This window comes from Pecten maximus, chromosome 6, assembly GCF_902652985.1.
Source record: "Pecten maximus chromosome 6, xPecMax1.1, whole genome shotgun sequence".
Lineage (NCBI taxonomy): Eukaryota > Metazoa > Mollusca > Bivalvia > Pectinida > Pectinidae > Pecten > Pecten maximus.
The window spans coordinates 11628421-11647183 of record NC_047020.1 but is presented as its reverse complement, the minus strand read 5'-3'; the positions used below and the strand labels follow the sequence as shown (position 1 = coordinate 11647183).

Sequence of the window (18763 nt, the reverse complement as noted above, 5' to 3'; positions counted from 1 at the left end):
AAAGTTCCGGCCTATCACAAGGAGACTTAACACGAACATACCGCAGCCTCCCAAAACACACATACGCACTCACCACACTCATACATGTCGCACGCACGGGAGGCCGTCCTTAAATGACCTTAGATGTAAACAAAATAAACCAAACCAAACCAATCAGTTGAAATTTCCTGATCGATGATCAGTTTTGTCTATCCACTTGATCAATTAAAATTGATTAATTTTTAATTATCTGTTTTAGGTATTTAAACATTTGTTTACTTTCATTCATAGTTCTACTTTGCCATTCCAGTTATCTAGACTCTTGTATTTTCCTTAATGTAAGTGATAAGTTTTTCTCATCACATGTAATCCCACTAAGTTAATGTTCCTTTGTTTATCATGATGTCAGACATTTCTGACCAAACTGGATTAAAGGTTTCTTACACAATCGGAACACCACTATTATCACCTGTGGTAAATTCTACCCATTGCATCTATCACAGCTCGATACACCTTCATATTCTAAAGTTTACTTGTTGGCAGGTTAATTGGGGACCAAACTCTGTGCTATGTATAGGAGAATTAACCTTTAAAACTCTAATGCCCAGGCTTGTATCATATGCTTTTAATCAATTAAGCCCGCCTAATTACAGCATAAACCTGACAGTGATAGTGACAGTGAAAACATATATTAATATTATGCATGTATATATGCATCAATTTTTAATAATTCCAAGTTTGTAACTTAGTCAACCTGACAGACATGTTTACACAGTCTAGGTTTAGGATACTTAAATATACATATAGGCAGTGTTAGTAGTGCCCCCAATGTTTTTACACCAATATGTACAAATTGGAAAGGATAACAAAAAATAGTTTTCCATATATTTCTTCTATTGTATTGTTTTACTCGGACCAGGAAAAAGACCAAGTGTTATCCATGTATACCTGGGACTGCAGATTACTCACAGAGCTAACACTTGGCCAATTGTACTGCATGGAAAAATGTGCTTCCATGAAGAAAAAAATATAAGGAAATATAATTTCAAACTGTTTCTTTACAGTGTCACTATATTAGTCCAAGTAAGTACAGCGAAATATAAATAGATTTCTTGAAAGTGGTAAAAATGCTGGAAAAGTATTTGCAGGTTAAAATTAAGATAATCCCAATACAAGAATCCAATACCCAAAACTGATTAACATGTCTCAATTATAAAATACATATCATCTGGAATAATGAATGTTAACATGGTTTGTATTGGATATATACTACTTACTAGTAACACCCTAAAATGCTTATCCAGAGTCAATTGACTGGAAGGTGAAAGGTGTTATTTCTTCAATACCAATAAAACCGGTGAATTTAATTATTATCCAATAAAGATAGAAAAGAATAATCTCAAACCTATCCAGGCATACAAGGGTGTTTATCTTGTGTATTGTACGGGTAGTCTGTGCTATAGACAGACGCCCCAGGCTTAAGATCGAGCCAGTCATTGAAACATGAAATGACACAGTATCCCAAAACCTTTAACAAGATTCCTTTGTATTCAGTAACACAACAATTCTACACTGCAGTTAGCTTTAACTATACAGAGGATCAAAAACACAAGTTGTCAGTATAAACTAATGTTTATAAAAAGTACATTAAAATATTGTGTATATTTGTGACAATGGTACTGATTTTATCACAGGGAGGTTATAGAGTACGTCAGGCCATACAAGTGGTTTGATAGTGAACATTCCACGGTCCTCAAACACTTTTATCACAGCATTGTTATTCATGATAAGTAAATATTTTTGTCAAGTTTTGTAGTGGCGTATCCTGTGTGTATTATGAGTTAATAACACTGGTGTCTGTCTACAACTTACCTATAGCACACCTGTAGAATTATTATTGAATCTTTTAATATTGCTCATAGAGATTAACTTGAATACCTAAAATTGACAAAATGGTGAACATTTAAGACAAGACAATTCACAATGCATGTATTATAAAAACCTTCTCCACAAAATTTAACATACAGTACCGTTAACTTTACATTATTACTGTGAATTTTTTTTTTTACAATTATAATATTAGCTTCACAAACAGATATAAAGTTGTTTGAAATCGCTCCTAGTTCATTTCAATTCCTACTTACACTGCTTAGTCATACAATCATTTGAACACTGCTAAAAATCTTAACTGTTCACCAATAAAAGCTTTATGAAGATAACTATTATATTGGAAATAAATTCTTTCAGGGCTGGCCAAAAATGAATTATAATTTCATGATTTACAAAACATGTCTGAAAGTTAGCTTTATAATGACCCTGTGTTGTGTACGTGGTCAGCTAAAGTTTAAGCATTTACAATGACACATACCTGTCATGTACCTGTGGATGAGACAATGACATGTGTAAAAAGACCTTCAACACTTCACATCAGTACATAAAGTCCATGTATTATAAACTGTGGGTTACAACTTACATTTAAGGCTCTAATTATAACTGATGCATCATATTATCGGTTGTAATTAAAAACCTAAATTGTTAACAGGACGAGACTAGGCCAGATTCCAACACAGGAGGATGCTGGTGCCAGCAACATAATGGTCCTATAATAGATTTTAAAACTTTAAAACAAAACCATTTGTTATAAAATAAATAACAGTTTGTGTACTGATACAATGTATGTTTTGCGACCTCCAATCTTACAATTAGTCTATATATGGTGTTATTGTTGGCCTAGTTTATAACTAGGCCTATCATGTATGAGTTTGGTGCAGTACATCAATAGATGGAGATCCCAAACAGTTTCAAGGTCCAATACATTTATCAAATTTGGCATTCCCAAATATTGAAAGCCGTCATTTGTATTCAATTACCAGGTAACATAGAGCTCTATATAGGCCTACATAAAAAATATATAATAACCCCTCCCCCTCCCATCCCCTTGAACTCAATCCCAATACACATCGATCGATTCCTGAAAGTTTGGAAAGTACCGTAGATATCTACCTCATTAACATAACTGGTGATACATAACAGTTGATAAGTTTTACCAGCTCCGTGATAGTTTCTCCTGGACCTATCCAGTCCGACATCCACGATCACTCTCTGACCCTCCGACACACTACTGTTTACCTTTCCCAATGCAAACTCGGTTCCTGACCCGAACGAGAAATTTTGACAGACGAGTACCACAACACCTATAAAAGTGGTTCGCTGGGAACAAAGAGTCCACTTAATGTCACACACATGTACCACGACAATATGACTTTCTTAAAACAGTTGCAATCAATGTTAATTTCATTGTTATTCTCAGTTTCAAACTTTTTCTCACCTTGATAAACTTCGGTAAAACCCTCCGCCATTTTGAGATTCTGTAACCCCGTTCTCCCCTTTCAGCACGAAGTTATAGTCTGTATCTGATAACTTTCCCAGGCGAGTACGCGTGTTGTATGGTTTCGCTCACCTGTATACTAGATAGGGTACGCTATGCGATGTTATTACATTGTTGTTTATCACACATACTCACACGTCTGTGTGATTTAAAGGGACAGTTCACCCTGAAATGTTCGTCCCCGAGTAGTTAATCAACTGCGAAATTGACAGGTGCGCGTTTTGAACAATTTTACAGACTTTTTTCGCGGTACCGTAATAATTCTATTAAATCATAAAAATCCCTCAAATATACAATAATCATATATAAAGAGTATGTGTGTGCGTGTGTGGTTGAGATTATTAGCGTCTTCGTGTGCACGGTCTTAGGGTTATGGACCCGTACCACGCCCATGCACGAGATATGTACATGTAACCGTAGTACGTACACAATGTACACGAGCCACGGATATGTGACCCCCTCGAGACACATAGACCTTATTAATTGATAAAGACGTAACGCCCCTGATATACCCCAACAGAACATGGAATACATGTATGGTTTGAATTCCCGTTCGCTGCGTGTGACACATATCCTCATCCAACCGTCCCTATATGGTGTAGCACAGTGACACAGTACTCCATGCACGGCTACTATAGTATGTAAGAATTGTACCTATACTGTCCCGTTGCATGATTGTAAACTTCAACTAAATTTGGGATATTCTATTTTATGTTCTTTCTATACAATTTTCGTATTCTTATGTCTCCCTTGACAATGCCTCACTTTTGGCCTTTACCTTTGGGTTCTGTCCCCTGGCCAACACATACCAGAGTCTGTAGGATATCTAATTTCTTCTCTGTCTTGGTTAATGTGCAGATTCTGAAAAGATATCATTGATTTCGCTTCGGAACATGGGAGGTTAGCAAAAAATTATAGAGGAGATCAAAATTGTGTTATGGACATCATCACTCGTTTTAGTTTCTTATCAAATTGCAAATTCCAAACAAACTGTAACACAAAACCGGGAAAAATGTAAAAGTCGCTACACCACCCCAACCAAATCCGGTAACTGTGAGATACACCACCATACCCCCACCCGGTAACTGTGAGATACACCACCCTACCCCCACCCGGTAACTGTGAGATACACCACCCTACCCCCATCCGGTAACTGGGAGATTCACCACCCTACCCCCACCCGGTAACTGTGAGATACTCCACCCTACCCCACCGGTAACTGTGAGATACACCACCATACCCCCGCCCGGTAACTGTGAGATACACCAACATACCCCCACCCGGTAACTGTGAGATACACCACCCTACCCCCACCCGGTAACTGTGAGATACACCACCCTACCCCCACCCGGTAACTGTGAGATACTCCACCCTACCCCCACCCGGTAACTGTGAGATACACCACCCTACCCCCACCCGGTAACTTGGAGATACACCACCATACCCCCACCCGGTAACTGTGAGATACACCAACATACCCCCACCCGGTAACTGGGAGATACACCACCCTACCCCCACCCGGTAACTGTGAGATACACCACCCGTACCCTCACCGGTAACTGTGAGATACAACCCTCCCCCACCCGGTAACTGTGAGATACACCACCCTACCCCCCACCCGGTAACTGTGAGATACACCACCATACCCCCACCCGGTAACTGTGAGATACTCCACCCTACCCCACCCGGTAACTGTGAGATACACCACCATACCCCCACCCGTTAACTGTGAGATACTCCACCATACCCCCACCCGTTAACTGTGAGATACACCACCATACCCCCGCCCGGTAACTGTGAGATACACCACCCTACCCCGCCCGGTAACTGTGAGATACATCACCCTACCCCCACCCGGTAACTGTGAGATACACCACCATACCCCCACCCGTTAACTGTGAGATACACCACCATACCCCCACCCGTTAACTGTGAGATACACCACCATACCCCCACCCGTTAACTGTGAGATACATCACCCTACCCCCACCCGTTAACTGTGAGATACACCACCATACCCCCGCCCGGTAACTGTGAGATACACCACCATACCCCCACCCGGTAACTGTGAGATACACCACCCTACCCCCACCCGTTAACTGTGAGATACTCCACCCTACCCCCACCCGGTAACTGTGAGATACACCACCCTACCCCCACCCAGTAACTGTGAGATACCCCACCATACCCCCACCCGGTAACTGTGAGATACACCACCCTACCCCCATTCGGTAACTGTGAGATACACCACCCTACCCCCACCCGGTAACTGTGAGATACTCCACCCTACCCCCACCCGGTAACTGTGAGATACACCACCCTACCCCCACCCAGTAACTGTGAGATACCCCACCATACCCCCACCCGGTAACTGTGAGATATACCATCCTACCCCCAACCGGTAACTGTGAGATACCCCACCCTATCCCATCAAGTAACTTTGAGATAACCTTTACCCCACCCAGTTGCGAGATATCCCACCCTGCCCCACCCAGTAAATGTGATCTACCCCAGTCTAGCATTGGCGCAAAAGTGTATTTGTTTAGTACGACACATAGGTCTATTGGGCGCATAATTCTAGCATTGAAGTTTTGGCGCTTGAGTCTAGAATTGGCGCGTAAGTTTGAAGCGTATGCCTAGTAGCCTAGTATTGGCGCATTGTAAAGTAACGCGGAAGAGGGCGCTTCATAAGTTGTAATAACTTTTGTCCAATCCAGTTGTCTCTGATAAAGAAAAATGTCTAAACTAAAAAACATGGGGACTTGTCCCACCTTTCTATCCCACCGTCCATGGTCCGTATACATGTGCTTTGCTCCGTGACGCTCCCTACTTATGACGGTTAGTGTTTCTTGGGATGCCGAGAAATGGACCGGTCTAGCTGACGCGGTTGTGTCTTTTAAGAAAGACACTTTACCCTAATTGACGCAATGGTATACGGTTAACCTTTAGAAGTGAGGCGGCGTTGAACGGGTATTGCACAGGACAGACTCGATTCCTCGGAAACACTTAAGTTTCTATCGACTGGATTTACGTTATTTTCAGAAGAATATCAGTTCTTGAATTCTAAATGAAAGTTGTCTTGACATGAGGTGAAAACGACTCCAAGGATATTTCGTTCGAAACAGATTCCAGTCTAACCGGTCGCATCAGTGTCGCTAACATAGCAGACGATTTTTAACTTCACAGGGGCTCGACTTTGTAAGGAATAACCACAAAACTAAAATCCAGTATATTTACAAGATTAGTTTTTATAAATACTGGACTTGTAATGTTGTCGTGTCTTGCATTTCTGAAAATTCGGAAACGAGCCCCTAGCTGTGAGTGTGACGACATTGACAATTAGATAATTCCTAGATCAAGAACGGCGCTTATAGAGTTATTTTGTGTTGATTATCTTCTTTTTTTTTATAATTTTAAAATATTACTCTCATAACTTATGAAGTTGCTTTAAATGCTAGCATTCGAAAGCTCTCTATGTCGAAAGTAACTGGCGGCCATTGTTTTGACCTGCAACACCTGGGGCTGTATTCCTACACTGACCGAATCACTGTTAATTGTAGTATACAGTCTCGTGAATACAATTTGGTTTACTAACGACATATAGGCAAATGCAACACAGAATGTAAATATAAGTCTATGATTGGCACATGAGTCTAGTATTGCCGTACATATAATTAATCGAATATTGGAGCATATATTTAATATCGGCGCGGATTGTTTGCCACAGACATGTACCCCTATAATATTCTAGTATTGGCGCATTTATATAGTAGTCCAGTATCGGCGTATAAATTCAACCACCGCTTAGCATACATGAGTTAGTCTTGTATTTGAAAACTAGTTTTATAGTCTAGCATTGGCAAATGAATTTCATACTCTAGTATTAGTCAATTAAATTAATCGTAGTCTATTAGCAATGGCGCGTAAGTCTTATACATGCTTTTATGGCGTAGTGGAAGTCTAGTATTGGAACACAACTTTTATAGTCTGGTATGGGCACTTAATAGCAGTTAAATTGTTAACTTACAGCTGATCTTCTGCTGCCTATTCTCCTGGCATCTTCTGTTAATGCCTGGTTTCTTTGCCCCTCGGTGCTCGATTGCCGGTATCCTTAGTCTTCAGGTGGTTGCCAACTATCTTCGGATGTTTCGACCCTGAACCACGACATCCTCCAGTTGGTGGGTCAGTAGTGGTGGCCAAACCTCTACTCGACGGATCCCGGCTTCCAGCATTTGTCATTCCGACGGTGCCATATCCAGCATGATGATCTTTCTGCTGCTTCACCCAGTTTTCGCAAGGCTGTTGACTTTGCCTTCCCCAACATTCCTAGATGTTGCAAGAGCCTGGTCACTGAACGAGATGGAAATCCTCTGCAGCCAACTTCGACCGGAAACTTATCAAGTCATATTTACGAGCAATTAAGTTTATTAGTTAACTGTTGTCTAATCAAACTACTTTTGACCTAATGTGTAATACTGTTAATCTAGTATCGACGCGTAATTAGTCAATTAATTCGTAGTCGATTAGCAATGGCGCGTAAGTCTTATATACGCAGTCTTTTATGGCGTAATGGCATAAGTATTTGCGGGTAATTAAGCCTATCAGATTGGTACCAGTGTTCCTAGTAGTCTAGTAGTATTCCAGTATTTAATAGGTGAGCCCAGTAGTATTCCAGTATCTAATAGGCGATCCAACTAGTCTATTAGTATTCTATAGTATTTAGTAGTGTTCTAGTATTTAGTGGTCGAGTCTAGCAGTATTCCAGTATTTAGTGGCCGAGTCTAGTAGTATTCTATAGTATTTAGTGGTCGAGTCTAATAATATTCCAGTATTTAGTGACCGAGTCTAGTAGTATTCTAGTATTTAGTGACCGAGTCTAGTAGTATTCTAGTATTTAGTGACCGAGTCTAGTAGTATTCTAGTATTTAGTGACCGAGTCTAGTAGTATTCTAGTATTTAGTGGCCGAGTCTAGCAGTATTCTAGTATTTAGTGGCCGAATCTAGTAGTGTTCTAGTATTTAGTGGTCGAGTCTAATAATATTCCAGTATTTAGTGACCGAGTCTAGTAGTATTCTAGTATTTAGTGACCGAGTCTAGTAGTATTCTTGTATTAAGTGGCCGAATCTAGTAGTGTTCTAGTATTTAGTGGTCGAGTCTAATAATATTCCAGTATTTAGTGACCGAGTCTAGTAGTATTCTAGTATTTAGTGACCGAGTCTAGTAGTATTCTTGTATTTAGTGGCCGAGTCTAGTAGTATTCTAGTATTTAGTGGCCGATCCAGTAGTATTCTAGTATTTAGTGGCCGAGTCTAGCAGTATTCTTGTATTTAGTGGCCGATCCAGTAGTATTCTAGTATTTAGTGGCCGAGTCTAGCAGTATTCTTGTATTAAGTGGCCGAATCTAGTAGTGTTCTAGTATTTAGTGGTCGCGACTTGTAGTATTCAAGTATTTAGTGACCGAGTCTAGTAGTGTTCTAGTATTTAGTGGCCGATTTTAGTAGTATTCTAGTATTTAGTGACCGAGTTTAGTAGTATAATAGTATTTAGTGGCCGAGTCTAGTAGTATTCTTGTATTTAATGGCCGAGTCTAGTAGTATTCTAGTGGCCGAGTCTAGTAATATTCTAGTATTTAGTGGCCGGGTCTAGTAGTATTCTTGTATTTAGTGGCCGAGTGTAGTAGTATTCTTGTATTTAGTGACCGAGTCTAGTAGTATTCTAGTATTTAGTGGCCGAGTCTAGTAGTATTCTTGTATTTAGTGGTCGAGTCTAGTAGTATTCTTGTATTTAGTGGCCGAGTCTAGTAGTATTCTAGTATTTAGTGACCGAGTCTAGTAGTATTCTTGTATTTAGTGGCCGAGTCTAGTAGTATTCTAGTATTTAGTGGCCGATCCAGTAGTATTCTAGTATTTAGTGGCCGAGTCTAGCAGTATTCTTGTATTAAGTGGCCGAATCTAGTAGTATTCTAGTATTTAGTGGCCGAGTCTAGTAGTATTCAAGTATTTAGTGACCGAGTCTAGTAGTGTTCTAGTATTTAGTGGCCGATTTTAGTAGTATTCTAGTATTTAGTGACCGAGTTTAGTAGTATAATAGTATTTAGTGGCCGAGTCTAGTAGTATTCTTGTATTTAATGGCCGAGTCTAGTAGTATTCTAGTGGCCGAGTCTAGTAATATTCTAGTATTTAGTGGCCGGGTCTAGTAGTATTCTTGTATTTAGTGGCCGAGTGTAGTAGTATTCTTGTATTTAGTGACCGAGTCTAGTAGTATTCTAGTATTTAGTGGCCGAGTCTAGTAGTATTCTTGTATTTAGTGGTCGAGTCTAGTAGTATTCTTGTATTTAGTGGCCGAGTCTAGTAGTATTCTAGTATTTAGTGACCGAGTCTAGTAGTATTCTTGTATTTAGTGGCCGAGTCTAGCAGTATTCTTGTATTTAGTGGCCGATCCAGTAGTATTCTAGTATTTAGTGGCCGAGTCTAGCAGTATTCTTGTATTAAGTGGCCGAATCTAGTAGTGTTCTAGTATTTAGTGGTCGCGACTTGTAGTATTCAAGTATTTAGTGACCGAGTCTAGTAGTGTTCTAGTATTTAGTGGCCGATTTTAGTAGTATTCTAGTATTTAGTGACCGAGTTTAGTAGTATAATAGTATTTAGTGGCCGAGTCTAGTAGTATTCTTGTATTTAATGGCCGAGTCTAGTAGTATTCTAGTGGCCGAGTCTAGTAATATTCTAGTATTTAGTGGCCGGGTCTAGTAGTATTCTTGTATTTAGTGGCCGAGTGTAGTAGTATTCTTGTATTTAGTGACTGAGTCTAGTAGTATTCTAGTATTTAGTGGCCGAGTCTAGTAGTATTCTTGTATTTAGTGGTCGAGTCTAGTAGTATTCTTGTATTTAGTGGCCGAGTCTAGTAGTATTCTAGTATTTAGTGACCGCGTCTAGTAGAATTCTAGTATTTAGTGACCGCGTCTAGTAGTATTCCAGAATTTAGTGACCGAGTCTAGTAATATTCTAGTATTTAGTGGCCGAGTTTAGTAGTATAATAGTATTTAGTGGTCGAGTCTAGTAGTATTCTAGTATTTAGTGACCGCGTCTAGTAGTATTCTTGTATTTAGTGACCGAGTCTAGTAGTATTCTAGTATTTAGTGGCCGAGTCTAGTAGTATTCTTGTATTGAGTGACCGAGTCTAGTAGTGTTCTAGTATTTAGCGGCCGAGTCTAGTAGTATTCTAGTATTTAGTGACCGAGTTTAGTAGTATAATAGTATTTAGTGGCCGATTCTAGTAGTATTCTTGTATTTAGTGGCCGAGTCTAGTAGTATTCTAGTGGCCGAGTCTAGTAATATTCTAGTATTTTGTGGCCGGGTCTAGTAGTATTCTTGTATTTAGTGGCCGAGTCTAGTAGTATTCTTGTATTTAGTGGTCGAGTCTAGTAGAATTCTAGTATTTAGTGACCGCGTCTAGTAGTATTCTAGTATTTAGTGACCGCGTCTAGTAGAATTCTAGTATTTAGTGACCGAGTCTTGTAATATTCTAGTATTTAGTGGCCGGGTCTAGTAGTATTCTTGTATTTAGTGGTCGAGTCTAGTAGTATTCTAGTATTTAGTGACCGAGTCTAGTATTATTCTAGTATTTAGTGGCCGAGTCTAGTAGTATTCTTGTATTTAGTGGCCGAGTCTAGTAGTATTCTAGTATTTAGTGGCCGAATCTAGTAGTGTTCTAGTATTTAGTGGCCGAGTCTAGTAGTATTCTTGTATTTAGTGGCCGAGTCTAGTAATATTCTAGTATTTAGTGGCCGGGTCTAGTAGTATTCTTGTATTTAGTGGTCGAGTCTAGTAGTATTCTAGTATTTAGTGACCGAGTCTAGTATTATTCTAGTATTTAGTGGCCGAGTCTAGTAGTATTCTTGTATTTAGTGGCCGAGTCTAGTAGTATTCTAGTATTTAGTGACCGAGTCTTGTAATATTCTAGTATTTAGTGGCCGAGTCTAGTATTATTCTAGTATTTAGTGACCGCGTCTAGTAGTATTCTAGTATTTAGTGACCGCGTCTAGTAGTATTCTTGTATTTAGTGGTCGAGTCTAGTAGTATTCTTGTATTTAGTGGTCGAGTCTAGTATTATTCTAGTATTTAGTGACCGCGTCTAGTAGTATTCTAGTATTTAGTGACCGAGTCTTGTAATATTCTAGTATTTAGTGGCCGAGTCTAGTATTATTCTAGTATTTAGTGACCGCGTCTAGTAGTATTCTAGTATTTAGTGACCGCGTCTAGTAGTATTCTTGTATTTAGTGGTCGAGTCTAGTAGTATTCTTGTATTTAGTGGTCGAGTCTAGTAGTATTCTTGTATTTAGTGGTCGAGTCTAGTAGTATTTTAATATTTAGAAGGCGATTCCAGTTGTATTCTAGCATTCAATAGGCGAGCCCAGTAGTAGTATTGTGTTTATTTACCGGGTCCAGTGGTTTAGTAGTGTTCTAGTATTTAGTAGGTGAGTCTAGTAGTTTTCTAGTATTTAGTAGGCGAGTCCAATAACATTCTAGTATTTAGTAGGCGACTCCAGTGGTATTATTATGTTTAATAGGCGGGTCGAGTAGTCTAGTAGTTTTCTAGTATTTAGTAGGCGAGTCTAGTATCCATGATGATCTATTGTTACATATTATCTCCGATACTAGCAGTGATAATTAATATGCAGTTTAACTGTACACATTATAGACTTAATATGTCAGAGGTTAGGTGTATACACAAACATACTGAAAGGAATGTACACAAAAATAGACATATAATGATTTATCACAACTAGTGGTGGAGACGGAGTGCTCGTCGTACTTCCGGTAAACCACCTGACCTGTATGACCCCTAAATAGTGACGTAAGTGTGCTCAATTTCACACAGTTGATTCCATGTCCGTAGTCCGTTATACGTGTACATCGTGGGGCTCCGAGGAACCTGTTCCATTCCCCCTAAAATATCCTTTATTCAATGGAACAGGTCTGCATCGTTCTGCACGCGGCGGATAGGCCGCCTCCTCAAGGTTGGCTAACGGTATTTAACGTTGTGTATAAGGCCTACTATATTAATGTTACTCATTGATCTCAACTTGTCTTGATAGTATCGCCACAGACTCTCCCACATAATTTTGATGCGAACCGTTTTCTAATTAATAACGATCTCTCCACCTTCTACTTGGTAGACGATGCTGTGTACAGATATCTGCCTGTAGAATATTGAAACGCACTATAGCTATCTCATCAGCAGCAATATTTGGAGCATCAGTTGGAGATTTCTTTTTTTCTTCCTTTCCACAACTTTTTTTTAAAACTGCTATTCTCGGTTGAAAGATTTCCATGTGTAATCGATTTTACAAGATGTAAACTAATACATTTAGGCTCATTAGTTCAGATCACTAAACAATGAAAGGTTGAAATACATCAAAGATATTTTTTCCGTTCTATTTTTACACATCCATTCTTAACTATGTGTGTACGGAGAGCTTCTTTATTCATGCTGTGTAGATTCTCGTCAGCCAATCAGAGACGAGGCACTGTCCTTCTCGCGTAATGCCATGGAGACGAAGATTTCCAACGGCAATTAAAATGTAACAGAAAGCAGGTGTTGTTCTTCTTGAAAAATAGTCTTCAAAATACATCTCACTAGCTCGATCGTTCGTCGACCTCGATACAGCGTCGATTGGTGTGGTTTTAAAATTGTACCTTCGTCCTTTTTTGGGGATGTGTCTCATTCATAAGGAAAGATTGTCTTGTAGACTGCCTGTTGTTTCTTAGGGGTCCATTCTGTCCTGTCTAGTAAATATTTAGCACTTACATTTTTTTGTACATGAACAGAGATAAGTTAACATCTGACACTCTACATTGCAGTTTCATAATAAAGAACCATCTACAACAAGTTTATTCTTAGATATAGGTTAAAAAATCAAATAACTCGTTTTCGACATGCATACGATTGTTGGCGAGAATGCCAGAACCAAGCAGGGATCATGGATCTTTCTCTGAAAAAAGTGTCACCATTTCGGCGTTATGTCGATTAAAAAAAAATTATTATGGTGCATGAGGAAATTTTGAACAGCTCACTTCTTGATATTGTATTTCAATCTATGACTGGGTAGTATCATATTGTTCTGCCGTAGAAATATTATATAGAGGGTGTTAAACTCCTTAATAACAGGAACCTTGTCTCGAACCAGCTGTATAACTTTGTCTACTGTCAATATACACCGATCAGGTTATATACATTGTTAAATATGAATTAACATGACCATCAGTCGGAATAAGAACACATTAATTATGCTTAATTTACAAAATTATGAGACTTAAAATACATAAATTAATGTACTAATTGACAGTAGCATTACTCCTGATATAAGCTCACAGGTGCTCTTAATAATGTGTGAGGAGTCTTAGTTGAAAATATATTTTCATGATCAATCGATGAATTAAGGGAGAGAAGATTCCACTCTTCACTGTGCCAACCGACCAAGCTTATTGTGATATAAAAAGATGCATTTCAATAAAGTATCTATAAAAAAGTGGCATTCTAATAAATCCATAACGAAATAAGTTTTAGGGGACAAGGATTTTCTGGATATATAGAGGCCAGCGGTGGTAAAATAATAAATAAAGTTAGACTGACTTATTCTAAAGAAATATAACATGTACGCGTATGTTAGAAGTGTAATTCAGTTTGAGTTCCGGGGTAAAATTGAAACCAGAGGAAACAATAAGGACATTGGAGTTATCGCCCTTGCAGTACCTACATAAAGTGTGTACTGGTAAAATATAACGTCTCGACAGTCTATCCAACTGTTTCCATGGTAAGTGGCCGAGAAAAGACACTCTGTTTCCTAAAGCTTCGTCTTGTTGACAGAACAATCGAATTAAAGTTGACTAATTCTACATAGAATTGTAAGGCGAGACCGACACAGATTGCAGGAGTTTTGTCCCTTGATCTGATTTACAGGACAGTCGATATGGTCAGTAATGTCAGCAGTACTACTGTAATACTTTGAATGATTTAGCAAACTTAGATGACATCCAAATCGTAATTGAGAAATGTCTATAATAATAATAGTACAAGTTTCTATGTAAGTCCGCCACCTCCAACAGTTTTATAGCTACTGATAGCGTTATAAAGCGATATAAAGTTGTGTAAAATGAGACAATATTGTAACATTTATCACTAAAAAGGCACCAGGCTGTATTTATTAGCACCATGAATGCAATCAGGGTGACAGATATTCGCCAGTATTTCAATCAAACCGATAAGAAATACATCCGTTCAATAGCTTTATTTTTATTTCGGGGATTTTCAAGTTTCTTGCAGTAAGGCTGATGCATGCAACATTATAATATGCGTTATCGGAGTCGACTTGTATTTCAAGGGCTGAAAAATGCACCAAAATCGTATCAATATAACATGAACTAGAATATATTCTGCAGTCCTTTATACCTTTATGGAAACTAGCAGGCTGAATAATATGGAAAATCAAAACAGAATGTCCATTCAGTGAACCCTATTGTGATACTCATGAAACTGGTGACGAATCTCATTGTTTGTAACGATGTTCTGTACTTACTATTGAAAGAAAGTTATTTTTAGAGGAATATCATTATACAAGGCTAAACATTCTAAAGTGTCTGAGCTAATGAATGCTCCTAATATCTTACGTACATGTAATATGTTTATGTTTGTAAAAGTTTTGTTTAGAAGTGTTATAATTTGTCCACCTGATTGATACACTGTGTATGTTGACTGTTGTACGATATGGTTTCTCTGTACAACTTTGTCAGGAGAAATACAGACACAGTTAACGCTCTAGGTATATCTATACTGTAAACTTGTAGATCTTATCGGTAACCTTTACGTTTTTCACTCTAGGTATAGCTATACTGTAAACTTGTAGATCTTATCGGTAACCTTTACGTTTTTCTCTCTAGGTATATCTATACTGTTAACTTGTAGATCTTATCGGTAACCTTTACGTTTTTCTCTCTAGGTATATCTGTACTGTAAACTTGTAGATCTTATCGGTAATCTTTACGTTTTTCTCTCTAGGTATATCTATACTGGGGGTCATGATACACGTGGTGTACAAGACACTGTGATTAATGGAGAACATCATCATTACATTAATGATTTTCGCACATTAGTTACAACAAACTTACTCAATTGATTTAACTTTTTTACATTTCCAATACTTAAAAGCCGGACTAGTTTAAATACAAATGTTTTTTCTCTCCAAAATTATCCTTTTATACACTTCGTTCTTATACCTTGATAAACTGGACACACACGACAAGATGAAATTCGTCGTCAATATCATGACATGGATCATAAAATTTACATAAAACGTTCGCACTTTTCTATATTTGCATAACTTCCTGATTCAAGACACCGTATTCATTCAATTCTGTATCAGGACTAATTTGTTTACCGACGTCACATCCGTGTTATGTCGCTGGCCGTTTATATCTACATGTTTAACAAGATCAACATCCGTGTTATGTCGCTGGCCGTTTATATCTACATGTTTACCGACGTCACATCCGTGTTATGTCGCTGGCCGTTTATATCTACATGTTTAACAAGATCAACATCCGTGTTAGGTCGCTGGCCGTTTATATCTACATGTTTAACAAGATCAACATCCGTGTTATGTCGCTGGCCGTTTATATCTACATGTTTAACAAGATCAACATCCGTGTTATGTCGCTGGCCGTTTATATCTAAATGTTTAACAAGATCAACATCCGTGTTATGTCGCTGGCCGTTTATATCTACATGTTTAACAAGATCAACATCCGTGTTATGTCGCTGGCCGTTTATATCTACATGTTTAACAAGATCAACATCCGTGTTATGTCACTGGCCGTTTACATCTACATGTTTAACAAGATCAACATCCGTGTTATGTCGCTGGCCGTTTATATCTACATGTTTAACAAGATCAACATCCGTGTTATGTCACTGGCCGTTTATATCTACATGTGTAACAAGATCAACATCCGTGTTATGTCGCTGGCCGTTTATATCTACATGTGTAACAAGATCAACATCCGCATATGTGTTAGGTCGCTGGCCGTTTATATCTACATGTTTAACAAGATCATCACCCGTGTTATGTCGCTGGCCGTTTATATCTACATGTGTAACAAGATCAACATCCGTGTTAGGTCGCTGGCCGTTTATATCTACATGTTTAACAAGATCATCACCCGTGTTATGTCACTGGCCGTTTATATCTACATGTGTAACAAGATCAACATCCGTGTTATGTCGCTGGCCGTTTATATCTACATGTGTAACAAGATCATCACCCGTGTTATGTCACTGGCCGTTTATATCTACATGTGTAACAAGATCAACATCCGTGTTATGTCGCTGGCCGTTTATATCTACATGTGTAACAAGATCAACATCCGTGTTAGGTCGCTGGCCGTTTATATCTACATGTGTAAGAAGATCATCACCCGTCAGTGTTCTACCGTTAAACTCAGTAAAATGTCACCCTTATCGGAATAATCAGCAACAAAGGTTACAATTTCGAAAAGTAAATCACAATTAAAAGACTGACTTGATCTAGAGGGTGGGATTTATAAGGCTGATGACAACTTGATCTAGAGGTGGGATTCATAGGACTGATAATAACTTGATCTAGAGGGTGGGATTTATAAGGCTGATAACAACTTGATCTAGAGGATGGGATTTATAGGGCTGATAATAACTTGATCTAGAGGATGGGATTTATAGGACTGATAACAACTTGATCTAGAGGGTGGTATTTATAGGGCTGATAATAACTTGATCTAGAGGGTGGGATTGATAGGACTGATAACAACTTGATCTAGAGGATGGGATTGATAGGACTGATAATAACTTGATCTAGAGGGTGGTATTTATAGGACTGATAATTACTTGATCTAGAGGGTGGGATGAATGTTTACGTTTTCATGTTGCTGACAGGATTCGAATTTCACAACTATGGGTCGTGGTTATCCGACCGACACGTTTCTCTCCGATTCTGTGGGGCGGTCGACCACTTTCTATATTCTGTTGGTGCGGTCGACCACTTTCTGTTTTCTGTGGGCGAGGTCGACCACTTTCTATGTTCTGTGCGAGCGGTCGACCACTTTCTGTTTTCTGTGGGCGAGGTCGACCACTTTCTATGTTCTGTGCGAGCGGTCGACCACTTTCTATATTCTGTGGGCGCCGTCGACCACTTTCTATGTTCTGTGGGAGCGGTCGACCACTTTCTATATTCTGTGGGCGCCGTCGACCACTTTCTACATTCTGTGGGCGAGGTCGACCACTTTCTATGTCCTGTGCGAGCGGTCGACCGCTTTCTATATTCTGTGGGCGCCGTCGACCACTTTCTATATTCTGTGGGTGCGGTCGACCACTTTTCTATATTCTGTTTCTTTGGAAATTGATCTGTTAAGATTTTGAGTGAACTAAATTTGACAGTGCGAAAATAAATCCCTTTACAGCAGTTTCATGTGTACACACACTATCCGTGGTTTGAGAGATGCACACGCAATCACCATGGTTTGAGAGATGTACACACAATGTAAGTGTAAATCGAGTGCCGCACAACATATCCTCAAAGCCATTCGATATTATGTGTAATTCTGTTGTACAGACATGACAACTGTTTCTAATTCAAGCTTTGTTTTGTATGTTTCGTGGAAAAGAAAGTAAGTCAAGAATACTAAAAAGTATTTACTGGAATGTGTATTTAAAATATGTACACTTTACATTGTATACTATTGCTGTTGGTCCTGAGTCTGGGGGTGGGGTTGCGGGTGGAAGTGGTAGGCGAAGCCGTATGATGGTAGGATTGTGCGACTTCAGCTAGAAATAATGAAACTATTGTTATTTCAATGCGTGTAAAAGAATAATCCAATCTGGTTTCCCATTGTCCAATCCTGCTTTCAAAAGCGGTTATTATTGGTTAGCCCATGGTAAACATCAAAGTTCATATAAATATAAAAACAAAATAGAGGCGCCCTTCCTGGGAAATTTATACACTGTTTCATAATCCTAATTGTTAGTGGTAGACCAATATTATGATGAGCAATAACACATTTTTGAAATTTAAACTGGAATGTAATTTCCTCGACATTTAATGTAGGGGATCCCAGTGCTCTATGCTGTTTGTTAGATATTTTTCTAACCTGGAGTTATCTCCCTCTACTAGTCAATACTTGTGTGGAATAGCAACAAGAGGATTTTGGTCAGCACCATACCCGTTTTGGTTTTGTAAAGATAGTTTTAAAATGCTTGAATGTGCAAGAAGGTCGGCGGAAAAACTACCTTTGCAAGGGATAGAACATAACTGCTTCTAAAACATTTCGAATATTATTTTATTCAGTACTCCGGCTTTCCTCCACATCCAAA

At 38.9% G+C, this 18763-nt stretch overlaps 2 protein-coding genes across 2 annotated transcripts in view; both read right to left on the bottom strand.

Moving 5' to 3' along the window:
- The window catches only part of LOC117328970 (rho guanine nucleotide exchange factor 17-like), a 66732-nt gene extending 63315 nt beyond the window's left edge, over window positions 1–3417 (bottom strand). The window contains exon 1 of the mRNA XM_033886612.1: window positions 3308–3417. The gene's annotated coding sequence lies outside the window, so the exon portion shown is untranslated. The remainder of the gene's footprint in view (window positions 1–3307) is intronic.
- Window positions 3418–17314: 13897 nt separating this feature from the next.
- On the bottom strand, window positions 17315–17910 carry LOC117330037 (protein piccolo-like). The gene is made up of 2 exons (XM_033888256.1): window positions 17875–17910; window positions 17315–17746 (listed from the first exon to the last, which is right to left on the bottom strand). Exons 1-2 carry the CDS (start codon window positions 17908–17910, stop codon window positions 17315–17317), a joined length of 468 nt encoding a protein of 155 aa, XP_033744147.1.
- Window positions 17911–18763: the final 853 nt, after the last annotated feature.